Source organism: Monodelphis domestica, chromosome 2, assembly GCF_027887165.1.
Source record: "Monodelphis domestica isolate mMonDom1 chromosome 2, mMonDom1.pri, whole genome shotgun sequence".
NCBI lineage: Eukaryota > Metazoa > Chordata > Mammalia > Didelphimorphia > Didelphidae > Monodelphis > Monodelphis domestica.
Window position 1 is genome coordinate 420,469,207 of NC_077228.1, and position 19,226 is coordinate 420,488,432.

General features: G+C 37.5%; 1 protein-coding gene across 1 annotated transcript in view; it reads right to left on the reverse strand.

Annotated features, from left to right (window-relative positions):
- HIVEP2 (HIVEP zinc finger 2) overlaps nucleotides 1-19,226 on the reverse strand; it is a 305,027-nt gene that overhangs the window by 89,421 nt on the left and 196,380 nt on the right. The window contains exons 8-11 of the mRNA XM_056814745.1: nucleotides 17,327-17,502; nucleotides 15,527-15,628; nucleotides 13,577-14,472; nucleotides 3-789 (exon numbers count right to left, since the gene is read on the reverse strand). Of these exons, the coding sequence (XP_056670723.1) occupies nucleotides 3-789; nucleotides 13,577-14,472; nucleotides 15,527-15,628; nucleotides 17,327-17,502 (1,961 nt within the window). The remainder of the gene's footprint in view (nucleotides 1-2; nucleotides 790-13,576; nucleotides 14,473-15,526; nucleotides 15,629-17,326; nucleotides 17,503-19,226) is intronic.

Here is a 19,226-nt window from a genome sequence, read left to right on the forward strand (position 1 = left end):
GCCTTCCTGTGTGCTTGAAGGTAAATCTTTGCGGCTGTGAAAACCTAACTGTTGGCCATCCACACAACTCTTACTGTAAAATGTGGAATGAGCTAATTCAGTCTGTGATGTACCAAAGTTGTCCTTTTCACCATCGTGCAAGTCAGGGTGGGTGGCTGAGGTACAGGGCTGGCCTGGCTCAGGTCCACTAAAGTGTCTAATGCTAAAATGTGCACTTTCGGAGGGTTTCTGATGAGGCTCCAGCGCCCTCAATGGCTGATCTGCCCCAAGCAGATTGGCCTCTTCTGTGGCAATGCGGAGAGAGGCGATGGCTTTTGTACATGTCTGTATGGGCTCCTCCTGTTCCCTCTCTGGGGCACTGGGACTGTCTTCTGAAGTGCTCTGTTTCAGCAGGAGCAGGGGGGAGGAAGATGTGCTGGGCGGAGCGGAGAAGTGCAAGGCGTGAGAAGAACGTTTCTCGTGAGACTGGGAGATGCTGTAGGGTTCTCTAGCAATGGTTTCAGCTGCGGCTCTTTGCTTTTCCTCAGAGCCCTCCATTGGCAGAGGCATTGTGGGCGGAACATGTAAACCTGAAAGGGCCGCGGGGATGGAGTGGACCATTTGGATCCCACCGATGGGCCTCATGGGGATAGGAGCTCGCACTTGTTGCTGAGAGTGGAGTGGAAGATGACTAAAGATATAGTCATTGGGACCTTCAGGGAAAAGGCTAGAACCTTGCTGTTCATGAGCACCTTCTTTGTCCCCGTAGAGACTGAAGTAAGGAACCTGAGGTAATCCTCTTCTTAAGTTCTGTGAAGAGAAACAAACAGAATATAAGTTTCCAAACAAGTATCCCATTCAGAACGCTGCTGCTGATGGGTTACTCGAAGCCTTGGCATTTTGCATGGCTGCTCCAAATCTATCTGTTCCTTTTCATGGTTTTCCATTTTAGAAACCAAAAGTCTCAGCAAATTTCTCACTTACAGTCTTCCGATGGTGTCAGCCCGCCCAAATTTTGCCTTTAAAAAAATCAACCCTGTGGTAATACATTCAGTACATACTCCAGTAAATATAGAGAGAAACACACATTGTTTGAAATTATTAGTGAAGGGAAAGTAATATTTAATATATATTATAATATATGATATTTTAATGTTATATATACATATGTAATTATCACAAAGGGCTTACCAACTTTAAAATATTAACAGGTTTTTTCTTCTCTCCAAAAAAAAAAAAAGAACTAGGATTCAACTACATAAAGCCTTATCCAAATCTTGTAGAAATAAAAAGTTCACCGTCTGTTCATACACTGGGCAGATTTTACTTTATGCTTTTCATTTTCAAAAAGTGTTGACAAATGTGACTGGATTGACAGCCCTAGAGATTGGCATCTTTGAGTTTTCCACAGACCAGGTGACAGTGCAAGTGTCAAGTCTCAGGAACAGAATTCCTCAAGTTGGTTTCACAAATATGTCAGGAAATGGCCTCCACCTCTTTTCAGAAAGCCCTTGAATCTTGAACTCAGATCTGGATATGAGATCTCAGAAGAGGCCACTACAATAAAATAGGGATAGTTGCTTCTGCAATAAGAATTGCTATCAATTTTAGCAGTAATTGCGTTAACACATTTTAGAGTCACAACTCGTGGTTGATGTTGGCAACTAGAAATGAGACATTTTATTCAAATAGTTTAATTCCTCCTTTTATATGATAGTGATTGAATTGGAACATTGCACTGTACACCATAAGGGGCTACTTTAACATCTTTTAATCTAATTTGGCATTTGTTTGGACGTTATTTTAATTGACAATAATAATAACGATTCGTGTTTATAAAGAGTTTACAAAATTTACACAGTATCTCACTCAGCAGCCTTGCAAGGTTCATAGTGCAAGTACTGTTATTCCTACTTGATAGATAAGGAAAGTGAACCCCAGAGAAGGGAAATGACAATAAAATTAACACAAATGACTAAGAGAGAAAGGAAGCCATAATAATATAATTTCATATAGTCAATTTGCAAACATACACATACACACAATTGCATTTGATACTCCTGGCTATCAAATAATAGAGTACCAAGCCTATAGTCATGAGGATGTATCTTCCTGAGTTCAAATCTGACCTTAGATACTAGCTGTGAGACCCTGAGCAAGTCACTTAACCCATTTTGCCTCAGTTTTCTCATCTGTAAAATGAATTAGATAAGGAAATGGCAAACCACTCCAGTGTCTCTGTCAAAAGAAAACCAAACCCAAATGGGGTCAAAAAGAGTAAAAGATGACTGAATAACAACAACTAAAAGTGAAGGGAAACTCACCACTTCCCAAAGTAACCCACTCCAGTTTGGTTTAGCTCTAAATGTTAAAGCTTTTTCTTGCATTTAGCCTGTATCTGCCTTTTTATAACTTTCAATCATTGCTCCTACCTCTGGTCTCTGAGTCCAAGTAAACTAAGATTGTTTTCCCAACCCAATGACAGTCTTTCACCTAATTGAATCCAATTATCCACCACCCTTTGGCCAAGTCTTCTCTTCTCCAAGGTCAACATGCTCAGTTCCATGTTGAAATGTAAGCTTCTTGAGAGTAGGAACTATATATATATATTCTGTTTTGTCTCTGAATCTCACTGCCTGGTACAGTGCTTGACACACAGAAACTAATTATTGAATTGATTGGATAGGATATAGAATAATATTGATGCTCAACCATTTTGATTGCTTTCCTTCTGCTAGATAATCTTCATCTTCTCAGTATCCTTCCTAAATGTGGCACCCAGAACTGAGCATAATATTCCAATTGTGATTTGATGAGGACCAAGAACATTAGGGTCATCATAATTCTATTCCAAGGCTCTCTACCTTTCTTAATGCTACCTGAGATCATATGAATGTTTTTGGGTACCAGGTCACACTGTTACCTTTTGTTTATTTTGCAGTCCAATAAAATCCCCAAACCTTATCAAGATTATCATCTCCTCCATGGTAGTACAATGGATGAATTGTTGGATATAGAGTCAGAAAAACTTGAGCTCAGATACTTCCTCAGACCCATATTATTAACTGTGTGACTCTTGGCAAGTCATTTAAGTTTCCCCTTGCCTCAGTTTCTTTTCCAATAAAAACAGGCATAAAAATAGCACCCACAGCCCAGGGTTATAATGAGGATAAAATAAGTAAAATTTGTAAAGTGCTTTTCACATCTTAAAATGGTATATGAATGCTGGTTATTATTAAAATTGTTTTTTAATCCAAATTATAAGACTTTGCATTTATTCTTACTAAAGATTTGGCTTCTGTTTTAATAGAGTGAGTTTTTTTAAATGCTCTTTAATCTAGCATATAGTTCTCCCTTCTAATATCTGTGTTATTTGTAAATTTGATAAGCATGACATCTATTAATTCATCAACTCATTAATAATGACTTACCTTACAAAATAGATGTTAAATGATAGTCAGGATTTGAATTCTGACTTCCTGCCTCTAATTTCAGTACTCTTTCCACTAATGGTACTTCAAATCCTCAAATAAAACTTCAGCTAGTATTAAGCCAACAAACACTTATTTAGCATCTACTGTGTACAAGCACTGAAGGATGGAAGGAATATAAAAATTACATAAGGTGTAGTCTCTGCCCTAAAGGAATTTACAGTCTATTTGTGGGTTATGAAAATAATGATAATATTAAAAAGAATGCATGAGAAATATGAGCAAAGTGTTATGTGAGGTCTTCTAAAGAAAGGAAATTTTCAAATATGACACCAGAAAAGGATTAGCAAAGAAAGAGTTATTTGAAATAGGTTTTAAAAAAAAAGTAGTAGGAATTTGACAGGTAGAGATGAATCAACCAGTCATTGGACATTTATTAAGCACTTGCTGTTCCAGGCAATGCGCTAAGCACTGGGAGGAACAAATAAAAGCAAAAATAGTCCCTACCTTCAAGACGTTCACATTCAAACATGAAAGGCAAAAGAAAATAAGTAGATTCATGGAAGATAAATATAGAGTTTATTGTTGTTCAGTTAAGTCTGACTCTTTGAAGTCTTCCTGCCAGAGATGCTAGAGACACTTGCCATTTCCTTCTCTCACTCATTTTACAGATGAGGAAGCTGAGGCAAACAAACAGGGTTAAGTGATTTGCCCAAAGTCACCCTGCTAATAAGTAAATATCTGAGGCCAGATTTGAACTCCAGAAGATGGATGTTCCTGACCTCAGGTCTGTCACTCTATCCATTATGCAACCTAGCTGCAAGATATGTAGGGTTTTCCAAAAGACTTAATGAAGTTTTAAGTTATTAAAGTTAAGCTAATTGTTAACAGATAATAGAAATAGCTGTTTTAGTAGCTAAGGTTAATATTGGTCAGTTAGCTTCATTTCTTAGAGCAGGGGCTAATTATGGTAATTACTCTATCCATCATGCCACTTAGCTCTCCCTATACATCTCAGGACCTTAAGTTTCCTACCTGTAAAATAGAGTTGAGCCAGATGGTCTCAAAGATCCTAAGACAGTGGAACTGGACAGCCTAGTAAGGTTTTTGAAAGCAGAAGCAACAAGATCATATCTCTGCATAGGGCAGATAAGTTTGGCAGTGGTATAGAAGCAGCCACAGTGGTGGTCGAATATGTCAGGAGGTTATTATTATAATAGTCGATGAACACTAATGAAGCCTTGTAATAGTGTGTTAGTGGGGAGGAGGGGGCAAGAGAAGGGTGGGATTGTTTACAAGAGATATTTTGGGGTAAAATCAATTGGATTTTTAAATTGACTAACTAAATTAGAAAATCATAAACATCAGCAAGTTGTTTTTTTGTTGTTTGTTTGTTTTTTAACCAGTGGTTAGGGCTCGAATTTAGGGAAATCTAAGTTCAGATTCTGCTTCAGAAAAACACTAGTTGCATAACACTATGCAAGAATTGAGCTTCCATCAGATCCTATTTCCTGAGCTGTACACTGTGGAGGATGGAAGATCCCTCTGTACTCTAAATTTATGATCCAATAAGAAGAGTAGTGATGCTTCTTCTAGAAACAGACAATGAAGTCGAAATAAGCAGGTTTTGGGGGAAAGAGAGTAAGTTGTCTGTGACATGATGAAATATCCAGGTAGAGATCAATCAGTAAATTTTATTGTGTGCCTTCCACGTGTCAGGCACTATGCTAAATGCTAGGAATACAAGGAGAGGCAAAAGATAATCCCTGTGCTCAAGAAACTTGAAATCTAAGGGAGATGTTTTATGGGTGGCTGGAGATAAGGATGGTAAAGAAACTGGGCCTGGAAATTGAGATTTAGAGTCACTTATGTAGAAGTGAGATCAAAGTTAAGGTTTTGAATATGAGTGACACAGGAGAAAAGATGGAAAGAAAGGAAAAGAGACTTCCAAGGACAGATCATTCAGAGAATACTCATTTTAAGGAGGTGGAAAAATGGTAAGGCACTAGTAAATGAAATTATAGACTCCCACTTTCAACCTTTGAAAATGTTCACTGAGGATGCTAAGTGGGGATTATGCCATGTACCATCAGATATTACTACTGAGATTTGTTACTTTGAGAGATTATCATCCCTCAAAAAATAAATGAATTGCCCATCTTTATTCAAGTTTTCAAGTAAGACAGATCAAATTACCATTCTGAATACTTATTAGAGTACACCTACATTCATCCAAATACATGGGAAAGGAAGATTTTCTGGGGCATTTCAGGGACCCTTCAATTTCTAGAAATCAAAGGATTTTCTATTCTTTGAACCATTAATTGTCCTTCCAATTATGTAAACACTTTTTAAAAATTGAAAAGCATAAAACAGTACAGGGAGATGGTTTTAGGAATGATTCATTATCTCTGCTACCTTATCCTCCCCTCAGCCCCTATTTTCACCATGCACAGTACTGTACTTTATTCATTGGGATACAAATCACTGGTAGTGTGGGTGTAGTGACATTAGAATACCAAATCTATAATCACAAGGATCTAGTAAGCCTAAAAAAGACTGAGGAAATTTTGATGAAGAAAGGATAATTTAAATTTTATAAGAAAAAAGCTCCATGGCAGGGCACTGTTTATTTAGATGAGGAAAAGCTCCAGTTCCTTTGACAACTAACCTATTTAGGTGGGAGAATAGTAATAGCTACAGAAGAAGTGCTTAGAGATAGATGTCCAGTGCATTTCCTTTCAGGTGTGGGACTTTAAGAACTTCCAATGGAATGCCAGTTCCTTGAAGGCAGAAATTTAATATTGTCTTTGTTTCCCCAGCATTTGACACAGTGCTTGACATGTATTAGGTTATAAGTAAACATTGCTCATTAAATTAAAAGTCATAGCAAAAACATTTTTTCCCATTTGGTATTGGTTATGAGGTGATTTCCTTTACTAGATTTGAAGACATGTTCACCATGTGTGGCATCAGACAGGAATAGCTAAAAGGATTTGAGTTGGTGACCATATAGCAAAAGCATGGAGGCAATGAGTAAGTCGGTGAGGCACTTGAATAGGCTGAAGTTGACTAGCATTCCATTAGAGGTTCTAGCAAATCTTGGGTACTGCTGATAATGAAACTTTGCTTTAGTTTTCTTTTAAAAGATAAAAATAAGGGACAGCTGGGTAGCTCAATGGATTGAGAGCCAGGCCTAGAGAAGGGAGGTCCTGGGTTCAAATCAGGCCTCAGACAATTCCCAGCTGTGTGACCCTGGGCAAGTCACTTGACCCCCATTGCCTAGCCCTTTCCATTCTTCTGCCTTGTAAACAATATACGGTATTGATTCCAAGACAGAAGGTAAGGTTTTTTTTTTTAATAAAAATAACTACTCAGGGCATTTGCATAGTAAGTAAGGTATTTTTAAATAATAAAATTGAGGTTTTATCTCTTCTGGTATCACATCTAAGAAATCACAACAATGGAAGCATTAACTGTGTTAGGAAAATCATTCTCTGTGTAACCTCTTTACCTGATCTGTACAAAATTAGGAAGTTCCACTCATCCTTCTATTCATCCTTCATCCCTCCTGACTCAGGCTTTGAGAGAAAAGATTTGAGAGAAAAGATTTGAAAGTATTCTGAAGAAATATAGATAGGATTCCTTGGACTAAAACTAAAGAATTGAAGTTCATTTGACAGGTGTAAAAAGTCCTCAAGAATTAGATCATCAGGACACATGCCAAAAAAATTTTTTTAAATATATAATATTTATACATATATAATGTGTAGATGAATGTAAGTATATATACATACATAATTACATGCATATATATTTATATGCACACATATCTACATGTATATTCCAGTGAGGAAGAAAAAAGACAAGAATTTAAAGTCATATACAAAAGACTGTTTAATCAAAAATTTGAATGGGTTACATTGGGAAGAAGAAGGTCCTCTCCTTCATTGGAGATCTTCTTTTTAAACCCCTACCTTCTGTCTCAGAATCAATACTGTGTATTGGTTCTAAGGCAGAAGAGCAGTAAGGCCTAGGCAATGGGAGTTAAGTGACTTGCCCAGGGTCACACAGCTAGGAAGCATTTGAGGTCAGATTTGAACCTGGGACTTTCCATCTCTAGGTCTGGTTGGCTCTCAATTCACTGCCCCCATTGTAGATCTTTGATCAACTATACATACAATATTACGATAGAACCTCTTTTGTGGTATGAGTTGTAATAGATGGTCTCTGAAGACATTTACAAATCTAACATCTTGTAATTAAGTTAACTGAGGATTGAGCTAACATTTTCAATACCAAGAAGAACAATTATCAGACTGGGAAGCAAATAATAAAAATAGTTACTAGGGAATTGAAACCCCAGATAAGTAAGGAGTGTGCTGGGAGAATACTTAAATGAATTTTAATCACCAAGCACAGGCAAATTCCAAACAAAAGTACTGAAATACTTTGTGGATATGATTATTGATCCATTCTTTGTGCTTTAAAAAAAATACTTGAAAATGAGAGATGCTACTGGACTTGAAATGAACAAAGGTGATCTTGATACAACATTAGATTTGACCTGCCTTGAAATTTCTTTGGATCAGAGCACCTGGATCTCTAGAGTCAGTCAATTATTCAAATTCCCACTGATCCCTTATGAAGGCAACAATGCCCAATCAGTTACCTGAATTTGCATATTCCTTTGTTATCTATTTAATACAGTTCATGGTAACTACTATTATCATGGACTTTTTGTACTGCAATTTTTCACAAAGACACACACCAAAATGGCCACTGGAATTCTCAGGGATTGCTCCTGTCATGGCTGTGTATATGAACATATACACTTAGAGATTTAGAGATAGAAGAGATATTAGAAGACAACTTAGGCCAACCCTTTCATTTTCCTTCATTTCCACAAGGGTCCTAAGGCTCAGAGAGTTGAGTGACTTGTCCATGGTCATTTATACACTAAACTACAGAGCCAAGATTTGAATTTAGGATTTTTTAATTTTAAATTTTAAAATACTATAGCAAAAAAAAAAATAAAATGCTGTAGCAGTACCTTCAGTAGAAGTGTGTATGACGGGGAAGGGTATTGAAAGGATGATTGGGGGGGGAAGCCCTTGCTATATACACATAAATAAAATCACTTAATGAAATTTGCTAGACTGTACTTCAGATACCTCCATGAGCCACATATGCTACCAAAGGTAATGGTGTGAATACTCTGGTATGAATACTTATTCACTTTATAATGCATGTTTTAGGGGGAGAGTTTGGTCAGAACCTCTGGCTTCATCATTGTGGGAAACTCCTATTAACTGTTGCTGATGTTACAATCCATAGTCTAAAATAAAAGTTGCCTAGTTAACTGAGAAGTTAAATGATCTTCCTGATGTCCCTTAGCCTATAGATGTCACATACAGGACCTGAACTAATTTTTCCCAACTCCACGGCTTGTTCTCTATCAAGAAAGCTATTCTGCCTTCCTTTGCTATTATAGTTCTACAACTATGAAAACATCCTATTAGTATAAAATACAGGGATCATATTTTTATACAAATGTGCATCAAAGTGCTCATTATCTATTATTTCAAAATTTTTCTACTCTTCCACACATGATCAGGTTTCTTCTCAGACCCCAAAATGTCATGATTCTAAGGGAAGAGATGACCAGTGTACTTTGACCTAGCACTATATAGTCACATATGGTGACAAACACGCAACAATGACAGGTTATTTTTCAATAGTTCTATAAAACATGCTCATTATTATACATCTTTATAATCATAAAACACTATAATATTCTCTGGGGCACAGTTATTTTCATAAAATTGCACATCTATATATATATATGTATATGTATGTTTACATATACATTTACTCCAATGCTGGGAAAACTTCCTAACTCACTCTATCTGTTATAGTCAGGGGCTATTAATGAGACCCAAGTAAAATTTTACATAGCTCTTAAGCATGTTTCTGCACTGCATAGAAAATTTGACTGTTCTATTTTGAGGACTGGAGAATATCACTCCCACCCCTGCAAATTGTCTATTTACACAGAAAGCATCTAAATGCAAAGAGAAATGTTTTTTGGGGGAAAAGGAATGACTAAAGTTCTGTAAGAGGTGCCCAGTTCGGGAGCAGCAAGGTAGCACAGTGGATAGAGTGCTAGGCCTGGGTTTAAATCCGACCTTGCATACTTCCTAGATGTGTGACTCTGGGCAATTCACTTAACTCCAATTGCCTAGCACTTGCTTCTCTTCTATCTTGGAATTAACACTAAGACAAAAGGTAAGGGGGTGGGGAGAGACAAGCAGACAGACAGAGACAGAGAGACAGAGGCAGATATAAGAGAAACAAAGTGACAGAGAAAATAAGAGAAAGAGATACAGAAAGACAGAGACAGAGAGAGACAAAGACACACACAGACACAGAAAGATAAGAGAGACAAAGTGACAGAGACAGGGAGAAGGAAAGAGAGAGAGAGAGAGAGAGAGAGAGAGAGAGAGAGAGAGAGAGAGAGAGAGAGAGAGAGAGAGAGAGAGAGAGAGAAAGGGAGGGAGGGAGGGAGGAAGGGAAGGGAAGAGAGAGGGGAGAAGGGAGGGAGAGGGGGAGAAAGAGAGAGGGGGAGGAGGAGGGAGAGACAAGAGAGAGAGCACCAATTATTCTAAAATAAAATCTGCCTAAAAAGGGCAACTGTAACAAAATCCTGACTTTTGCTAAGGGACTTGAGTTGTACAATTATAAACAATCAACCTATAAGCATTTATTTAGTGTCTTTGACATGTCAGGCACCATTATATATGCTGAAGATACAATGGAGAAAAATGAGATCATTCCTACCCTCCAGAAGCTTACATTCTACTGAAAAGGTACCATGTGCAGTATCCACATTCTGTTCTCTGACCAGTATATTGTGGATTCATAAACATATTAAGCAACATTAAAATTGACTGATAATGTTGTTTCTTTAGTATTCAGTTTCTATTTCTTGGGGACAGTAGTGGAATCATTTAAGTACAAAAAGGTGAATCACAGAAGAAACATCTCTCATCATTGCAAATTCTATTCTATTACATTTAGCAAGTATTCTTTGTCTTCCCAATCAGAAAAGAGAAAATCCTCCCTTTTCTTTTCTGGAGAGGCAAGCCAAAAAAAAAAAAAGTAACATAAGGGACAATCACAGATTGTTATTCCTATCCCCTGGAGAAGTCAAAGGTGTGCAGGGAGGCCAAATGTTCCTGTTTAAAGGAGTGATTCAAAGGCTGACAATCAGAATATGTTTCTCAAATTTTAACCTTTTGCAACTGCATTCTGCATTATTTTAAACTGCAGTCATGGATGAGCTAGTATTTTTTTTAAATGATTTTGGCGCATATTCAATGACTAATAAAACTACCCTATTTCCAATGACAGCTTTCTGGGCATGCATCCAAAAATTAGATGAACTCTCTTAATCCACCCCCTCCATTCCTTTGCCCAAGATGGCCGTGGGTTGCTGCTATTTGTGCTAATCACAGTGTACTTGCACAAAAGGCATACTTTTAAAAAATTATATTTTATTGAAATTGGTTTGACATGTCATAAATACCACAATAACTATGCATGGGGTAAATGTTATAACGGGAGCTGTCACAATGCTCATTGTGAACTTTATCGCACACACTTCCACCAGCATCATTACACCTCTAGGAATCTCCTCTGTACCCAGGAAAGCATCTTAGACACCAGATACTGTATCAGGCTCTTCTGGGAATTTATAGCTCTCTATTCACACTGCCACAGCATCAAATGCTGAAGCTCCCACCTTCCCACTTAGTGCTGCCAAAATGCCACAGTCAGTGACTCAGTGGTAATTTACCTCCTTTTCTTGGCTTGGACTGCCTAATTCACCAATCACAAATGATGGCTTGGTTGTCATGGCCTTTTCTGCAATAACTGCATATTATGCAAATTGGGAAGATTATGTTCATGTCAGGATAAAGCAGGGAGAGGCATAAATACACCAGGTACCTGTTTCTAAGGTTTAGAAATGACATCGTTCAAGCTTCCAGATCAGTTCTCCTTCCTGAAAGGGGAAGCTTGTACTGATGGTGAGGAACAAAGCAAAGAGAGAGAGTGGAAGAAACCAATCACTCGAGGTGTAATGAGTGAGAATTGGTGGCTGGGTAATTGCTTCCCCACACTGTATATACCCTTGCATGATAATGACTATGCTATTTCATATGACAAGAAAGGAGAATTATGTACAATAAAAGGTATAGAGAGGGGAAATAGATGTCTTTGAAACAGGTAAATGTTTAAAAGGAGCTGTTGCTTTCAAGAACACAAAGTGTGTAGGGTTTTATTATGATGGCGATTATTATTATTATTATTGTTAGGGGAAGCCTTTGATAGAAGAGCAGAGATAATAAGATTTCCAATCTCAAAAGTGAAGTAGAAATAGGGAGGTCCTTTCAAAATAGATTTTACAAGAGCATCTAGGTGGCTTTAGTACACAGAATATCAGGCTTGGAGAAAGGAGATCTTGGGTTCAAATCTGGCCCCAGACCCTTTTAGCTGGGTGGCCTTGGGCAAGTCACTTAACTTGCCTGTCTCAGTTTTTTTTACTAAAATTGGAACACTAATAGTACCTACCTTAGATGGGTTTTATGAGCATCAAGTTTTGTAAAGTATGGAGGCAGTCAAGTGACTCAGTAGATTGAAGAGCCAGAGCTAGAGATGAGAGGTTCAGGGTTCAAATATGACCTCGGGGACTTAACCCCCAGTGCCTAGCCCTTACCACTCTTCTTCTTTAGAACCAATGTACAGTGTTGATTCAAAGATGGAAGATTAGGATTTAAAAATATTTTTTAAAGTATATAGTATAATGTTTGGCATATAGTAGTGCTTAATAAATACTTATTCCCTTCCCCTTTCCCTGCAGCATGATTTGATAGTATATTTATTTAGAATTTTTTTTGTATTTACTTATATGTATTATCCTACTTCCCACCTCCCCTAACAGCATTCAAGCTTCTGAAGACAGAGATTGTTTAATTTCTGTGTCTATTCCTAGCACATTACACAGTGCCTTCCACATAGTAGGCACTTAATAAAAACTGTAAATAAAAATCTTTTTTTTCTTATTCAGTCATTTCAGTCATGTCTGATGCTTTATAATATCATTTGGGGATCTCTTGGCAAAGATACTGAAATAATTAGTCATTTTTCTCTCCAGTTCATTTTTCAGATGAGGAAACTGAGGTAAACAGGGTTAAGTGCCCAGTTAGTGTCTAAGGCAGAATTTGAACTCAGGAAAATGAGTTTTCCAGACTCTAGACCCAGCAATTTATCCACTGCACAATCTATCTGACCAATAACAATCAGATAATAGCTCTGAAAACATTCCCCTAGCTCAACTAGCTTAATGTACCCCTTTGGGGTTATTTACCCTTTTCCATCTTCATTCCAATCAACTTCATTAAGTGACTGGAAATGTTAGGAAGAGAAAGAAAAAGCATATGTAGATCACCCAAGTGACCCAATGTGATGCTCTCACCCTGCCACCCCAGTCCCCTCCCCCCCCAAGGTTCCTCACACATAATGTACTTTTTTTTTTTTGCTCCTTTTCTGATCTCATTGACTTTGAAAATCCATTCACCTGTGGTTAAGGTGGTTCATGGATATTTAAATCACAACATCAAAGTGTGGAGTGAGTCACAATCCTACACCTGGGTGAGATTTATGTAAATGCCATAATATTAGGAGTTCAGATAAATTTCTAAAGCTCCTTTTATAAATATGGTTCTTGGCCTGCTTTAGTTCACATTTACAATAAATAAAACTTAAAAAGTAGTTAGAAAATTCGCCAAAGGTTACTGAATAAAAACACACTGGAGCCCTTCTATAACACTACAGTCTTTGTTACAGCAATTTGCTAGTGAATTTACTTGGAATAAAAGTTGTATTTACTTATATGGGTATGTATCTTTTAAGTGGTTTTTAAGTGGCTTGTTTTTGTGACTTGTTTTTGTTTTGTTTTGTGTTTCAGTACCTAACTTCACTCTTCTGCCTTAAGACAACCTTATGCTATCATGAATTCCACATTACAATGACTCATTATAGAGGGGGCTCCAATATACCAGTTTATTAATGTATATTTTATATAATACATGTTTCATACTTACAGTAGGTCCCAACAAAACTGGCTCGGATTGCAAATACGGCCCCATGGACAATGGTGGATTATGATATAAAGCCCTTCTGGGTGACGGTGCTCTAATGGTGGTCATATATCTTCTCTCTCTTCTGGGTGAGAGATCTCGTCTACCCATTATATCTTTCCCAGGTGACAAAGGCCTCCTTGGTGAAAGATGGCGCCTTGGTGAAACATCTCTTGATGATATCTCTCTCCTCAATGCAGCTTCTTTTCTGGGTGAAAGATGTCTCATGGGAGAAAGATCTCTCCTTGGTGACAAATGTCTTCTGGGTGACAAATCCCCTTTGGGCATTAAATACCTATTTGGTGAATTATCTCGACAGGGCGAAGAATCATATCCTGGTGAAGATTGTCGACTTGAGGGAGAAAAGTCCCTAGGAGAGGAACTAGGTTCCGAAGAAAGCATGTACTCTTCATCCATACAACTGGGTATATCTAACCTGTCTTTGTCTGGCTCCGAATCAGTACTTTTGCTCTGGAAAAACCTCTGATACTCTGTCATCTGTGTATCTTCACATGAGTCACTTGGTGTCATAAGTTGGGTGACTTGAATACTAGGTAAAGTAACTAAGTAACTGATCAGTGAGGAATGCCCCATTGAGACATCAGCAGGAGCCCTGTGGGGTACAGCCCCAACATTTACAGGCAATGAGGAGAATCTGGGGGGTTGTGGACTAGTACTTCTTGATCTTGTTTTTGGTGTCAAGTCTCCTTGGTCATCAAATTCATCATCATCATCATCTTCATCATCATTATCATCCCCATCCTCACCATCAGACTCCTCAGCATCTGAGAATTGGTGGTCAGTTGAAATGCCTGACATACTACTCTTCTCTGTTCCCTTGTGCAAATCTTCAATGTTTTCTGAAATAATTGGTAAAGACATGGAAGGATGAGATGCAAACACAAAGGTCAAAACCCAGTTCAGAGTTATACTATCTCTCACAAGTCTTGTGTATTGCCTATAAGGTTGACTAGTTTCTCTGATGATCTTTAGCACTTGATGACTGGACCAATCCCAACAACTCCCTCAAATGACACTTAGTATATACTATACTATATTATTTTTATATGCACATCCTATATCCATAATTAGTGTCCCTTGTGAAAGTCCCTTGTGAAAGCAAAGGCCAACTTCATATCACTGTCTCTCCAGAATCCATGGAAGGCTATCTTGCATATATAAAACACTCAATACTTTTTTGTTAATCTCTTTCAGAGAATGTTGGGGCTATGGGAGGACACTATCCCATCCCTGAGGAAATAATAGATTTAGAAGAGGATGTGTATAAAAGGTATGTCCAAAAAAGGTTTCAATTATTTTACTTGTAGTGGTGAATTTGTTCAATTGTGGGTGATTTCTTTTTTTTTTAAACCCTTGCCTTCCATCTTAGAATCAATAGTGTATATTGGTTCCATAGCTAGGCAAGGGGGGGGGGGCGTGGGTGGGTATTAAGTGACTTGCCTAGAGTCACACAGCCAAGAAGTATGCGAGGCCATATTTGAACCCAAGGACCTCCCATATCTTGTCCTGGCTCTTAATCCACTAAGTCACCTAACTGCCCTGGGTGATTTCTTAATAAATTAGAAAGGTTTTAAAATTTTTCCACAAAAAAGCATCAATTTCACTGTCTTTGTTATCACAAAATTTTTACCATAGTTCTAAAAAGAATTATTTTTATAGTAAGGTCTTTTTCCTCAGTCACACTTTAGTTGCACATGCCTCTTCACTATGGTTCAAAAAACAAAATGTGTTGCAGATTTCTTCTATCTTTAGTGTTTATAAAAGTGAAACATTTAAAGTTAAATTTTAAAAAAGTTATAACCTAAACTAATTTTATCACCTCAACCATAAAAGCCCAAGTGTGGATGACTCATTTACATAGTATAAAGAGTGATCAGCTAAGCTGTGACCTACCTGCTTCTTCAGTTTCTGTATCATCCACTGATGTCATTGATACTCCCAGCTCCAGACATTTTTTCATGTGTGCTTTAGATTTCATATGCTTTGTTAGATTTCCTGCATAAAGACAGAAACCATTGAGAAATGGATTGGTCATCAATAATTTTAGAATTCTGGGAAACCCCAAACTGGAATAAATTCACATCAATGCTATTCTGGTCTCAAGCCTCAGTAGTAGGGAGTCTAACAATACAAAGCAAAAAATAACTATGATGAAGGAAAAATGGATGCATATAAAAAGATAAATAGTTCTTATTCATGAACTCATAGACCAATTCAGATTTTTAAGATGTATAGAATTAAGGACATTGAATGGGCCACCCTGGGAGGTAATGAGTTTTCTCTCATAAAATGGTATGGCCTATGAGATCTGGTCCAGTTTCAGGTGTTTGACATCTGTGAGTGCAAAAAAGATATTAGATAGGTCAATCTGGGCAACTAAATCATTTTAGGAGATCCCAGATAGCCTAATGGGTATGCTGGCATTCTCAGTCCTACTCTATGAGATATTTATGTCAAGAAAGAAAGGAAGGAAGGAAGGAAGGAAGGAAGGAAGGAAGGAAAAGAGAGAGAGAGAGAGAGAGAGAGAGAGAGAGAGAGAGAGAGAGAGAGAGAGAGAGAGAGAGAGAGGGAGGGAGGGAGGGAGATCCCTCTGGAAATTTAGGAGCTAGTAATATAGCCTAGAAGCAAGAATTTTCAGATGGAATTGTTTGGGGACCTAAGACAAATAATATATTCTTTAATATTCTTGTATTGGAAAAAGCTGGAAAATGAGTCACAATTTTTAGCTATAAATTCGAAACTTTGGCCATGGTAGTGTATTGACATGTTCCTCCACTGAGCTGTATCTCATCTGACTTCTTGATAAGTAGTGGCACAGATTGTTCCGGTATGCAAATTTTAAAATCAACCCATTGAAAATTATGGAGGTGAGTGGTCAAATCCATTAGAGCTAATGCAAAGTGCATTTATAGTGAAGTCAAAACCACTGTCTCAGTCACTACTGTCTGTATGTTCAGAATGTTGAGGTTATAAAAGTCCTCATAATGTTAAAAAAATACATCAGAAATAGACTCAGTCATCCTTCCTCTCTCTGTGAAATGCTTTCAGTAATCTACTTACTGAATATATTTGGTTTCTCTTTTTGAGTTTTAAAAAAAGTACATTTATAAGGCAAATCCTCATTTCAGGAGATAACATTAGCTGTGGTTTCAGAGTAGTAAATGGAAGATTTTTCTCTCTGCTGATAAATACATGTGAACACAAGCTATCAAATCTCTATGCATAATTAATGCAACTGTGGATGGAGGGGCCCACTTGGGAGTCTATGGATCTGTACATTATTTATAAGCTTGAAACTGACCCACTGTAAGGATCATGAGCACATGCTTTTCTGTTTCAACTGCTGCTTTGCTTCTGTGAAGCTACTGCATGTGTTGTCTCCCCACACTATTTCAATATTTGCTGCAATTAAAACCCAGACCACATAACATTTCTAACATGAAGTCATATTTGCCCAGGCAGTTTTCATGCCACTTCCTCTGCAGATAGGAGGCCTCAGCCTATGGCTCTTAATCAAGTTATTCAAGGAGTCTCACAGTCTCACATGCATCCTCTGATCACTTAGTTGAAAGGGAGAAGACATTTCATGGAGTCATACTTTCACAAATGAAACAAACTCACAGTAGATGGAAGGTGGAAATGAAAGAGAGCCAGAGCCAATTTATTTTTCTCCAAAAAACAACAGAAAAGTACCTTTCGTTTTGAAGGCAAAGTTACATAACTTGCATACATAAGGCCGTACATCAGTATGGGTGCGAATATGCTTTTTGAGCATGCTGGGCTTCTTACAGCGAATCCCACATTCTTCACAAATGTACTTTCCTCGTCCACGTCCCCTAACATAGACATACTCTTCATTTGACTTATATCTATTGGAAAGACAAGGTATAATGTGTTTTCAAACATATATGAAAGCATATTATAAAACAATTAAATGCTAATCATCTATAACATTATAAATCTTTAAAAGGCTTTTTAAGAAACAACCATTCTGGGGACAGCTGGGTGGCTCAGTAGATTGAGCACCAGTCCTAGAGACAGGAGGTCCTGGGTTCAAATTTGGCCTCAGGCACTGCCTAACTGTGAAGCCCTGGGCAAATCACTTAAATACCAAAGCCTAGCCTTTATCACTCTTCTGCCTTGGAACCAATACATAATATAAATTCCAAATGGAAGGTAAGAGTTAAACAAAAAAAGTGAGAGATACAACCATTCACACAGATCCTTGTGAGTCACATGAATAATGTGAAATTAGAAATTTGGGGAACAAAGAAATGAAGTAACCAGAATCTAGCTACAGCATTAGAATGGAATGTCACCTTACTGAAAACTACTTCCTTGATAGGCTTGCCATATCCCAAAAGTATATTGGCTTAAATATCAAAATAAAAGTCATTCTGACTATAAATTTTTAAAGGAATATGATTATGGAGAGAACAGATTTTTAAATGAGTTTCCTGATGTGGAAGGTTGAGAATTTATGCTTTATTGTTTTCGGCTGTTTCAGGACAGTCTTAAGACAGCAGATAACAAATAAAATATGCAAACATATTTGAACCACGATGCATCCTCTTTTAATGCAATGACATCTTCTGAAGCAAGCAAGTAATGTGCACACACACACACGCATGCGCGCGCACAGGCACACACACACACACACACAGACCAGTAAATTTGCTAAAAGAAGTAGAACCGATAATAGAATTCTTCATCTCAACTCTTCACTCTATTTTTGAAACCCTGGCAACACGGTAACTCTCAGCAAACTGCCAGCTTAAATTGACTGAGCTTGTTCAGCTCACCAACTGTTGTCTGCAGATTTGATCAGCTCTCCCCTGACAGAATGTAAATCCTTAGGGTCTCCTAAATTTCAAAAGACTTTCTGAAGGAACTGTTATATAATAAAAACTGATGGGGAAACAGAGTAATTTCCCCCACAACAATCTTCCATGAATTTTGCATTGAGGGGGCAAATCCTTCTTTTGGCCCAGAAGGAGATAAGCATGACATATCAGAGTGCAGAGTAGCCATTTACTGAATATTCCATTTAATATTCTTCTCTTTTAATTCTTATTCATCAATTAACAAGCATTTATGAAAGCATTTACTAAGTGCCAAATACTAGAGTAGAATTCAAGTAGAATTCTGGGTCTGATACTGTATGGCAGATAATTCTAGATATATGACTATAAAGGCACATTTTTGGTTTCATGGAGGAGGGTGACATACAAAACCCTCCAACACTTTCATCCATAGTATATTTGGTAAAAGGAACTAGAATTACATGCTTTGAATTATTAAAGTCTTTATTTTTGTACTAGATCAGGATCTCTTAATTTGGAGGCCACAGATTCCCCTTAAGGGGTTCATGTATAGATTTGGGGGAGTTTATGAATTTAAATAGGGAAAAATATTTCTTTATTTTCACTCACCTCTAACAGAAATTTGACATTTCCTTCAATTATTTAAAATAATGATTCTGAGAAGGGCTCTATAAACTCCACCAGATTGCTAAGGAGTCCATGACACATAAAACAAAGATTAAGAATGCCTGACCTGAACCACTGTGCTATAATAATCTCCCCAACCCACT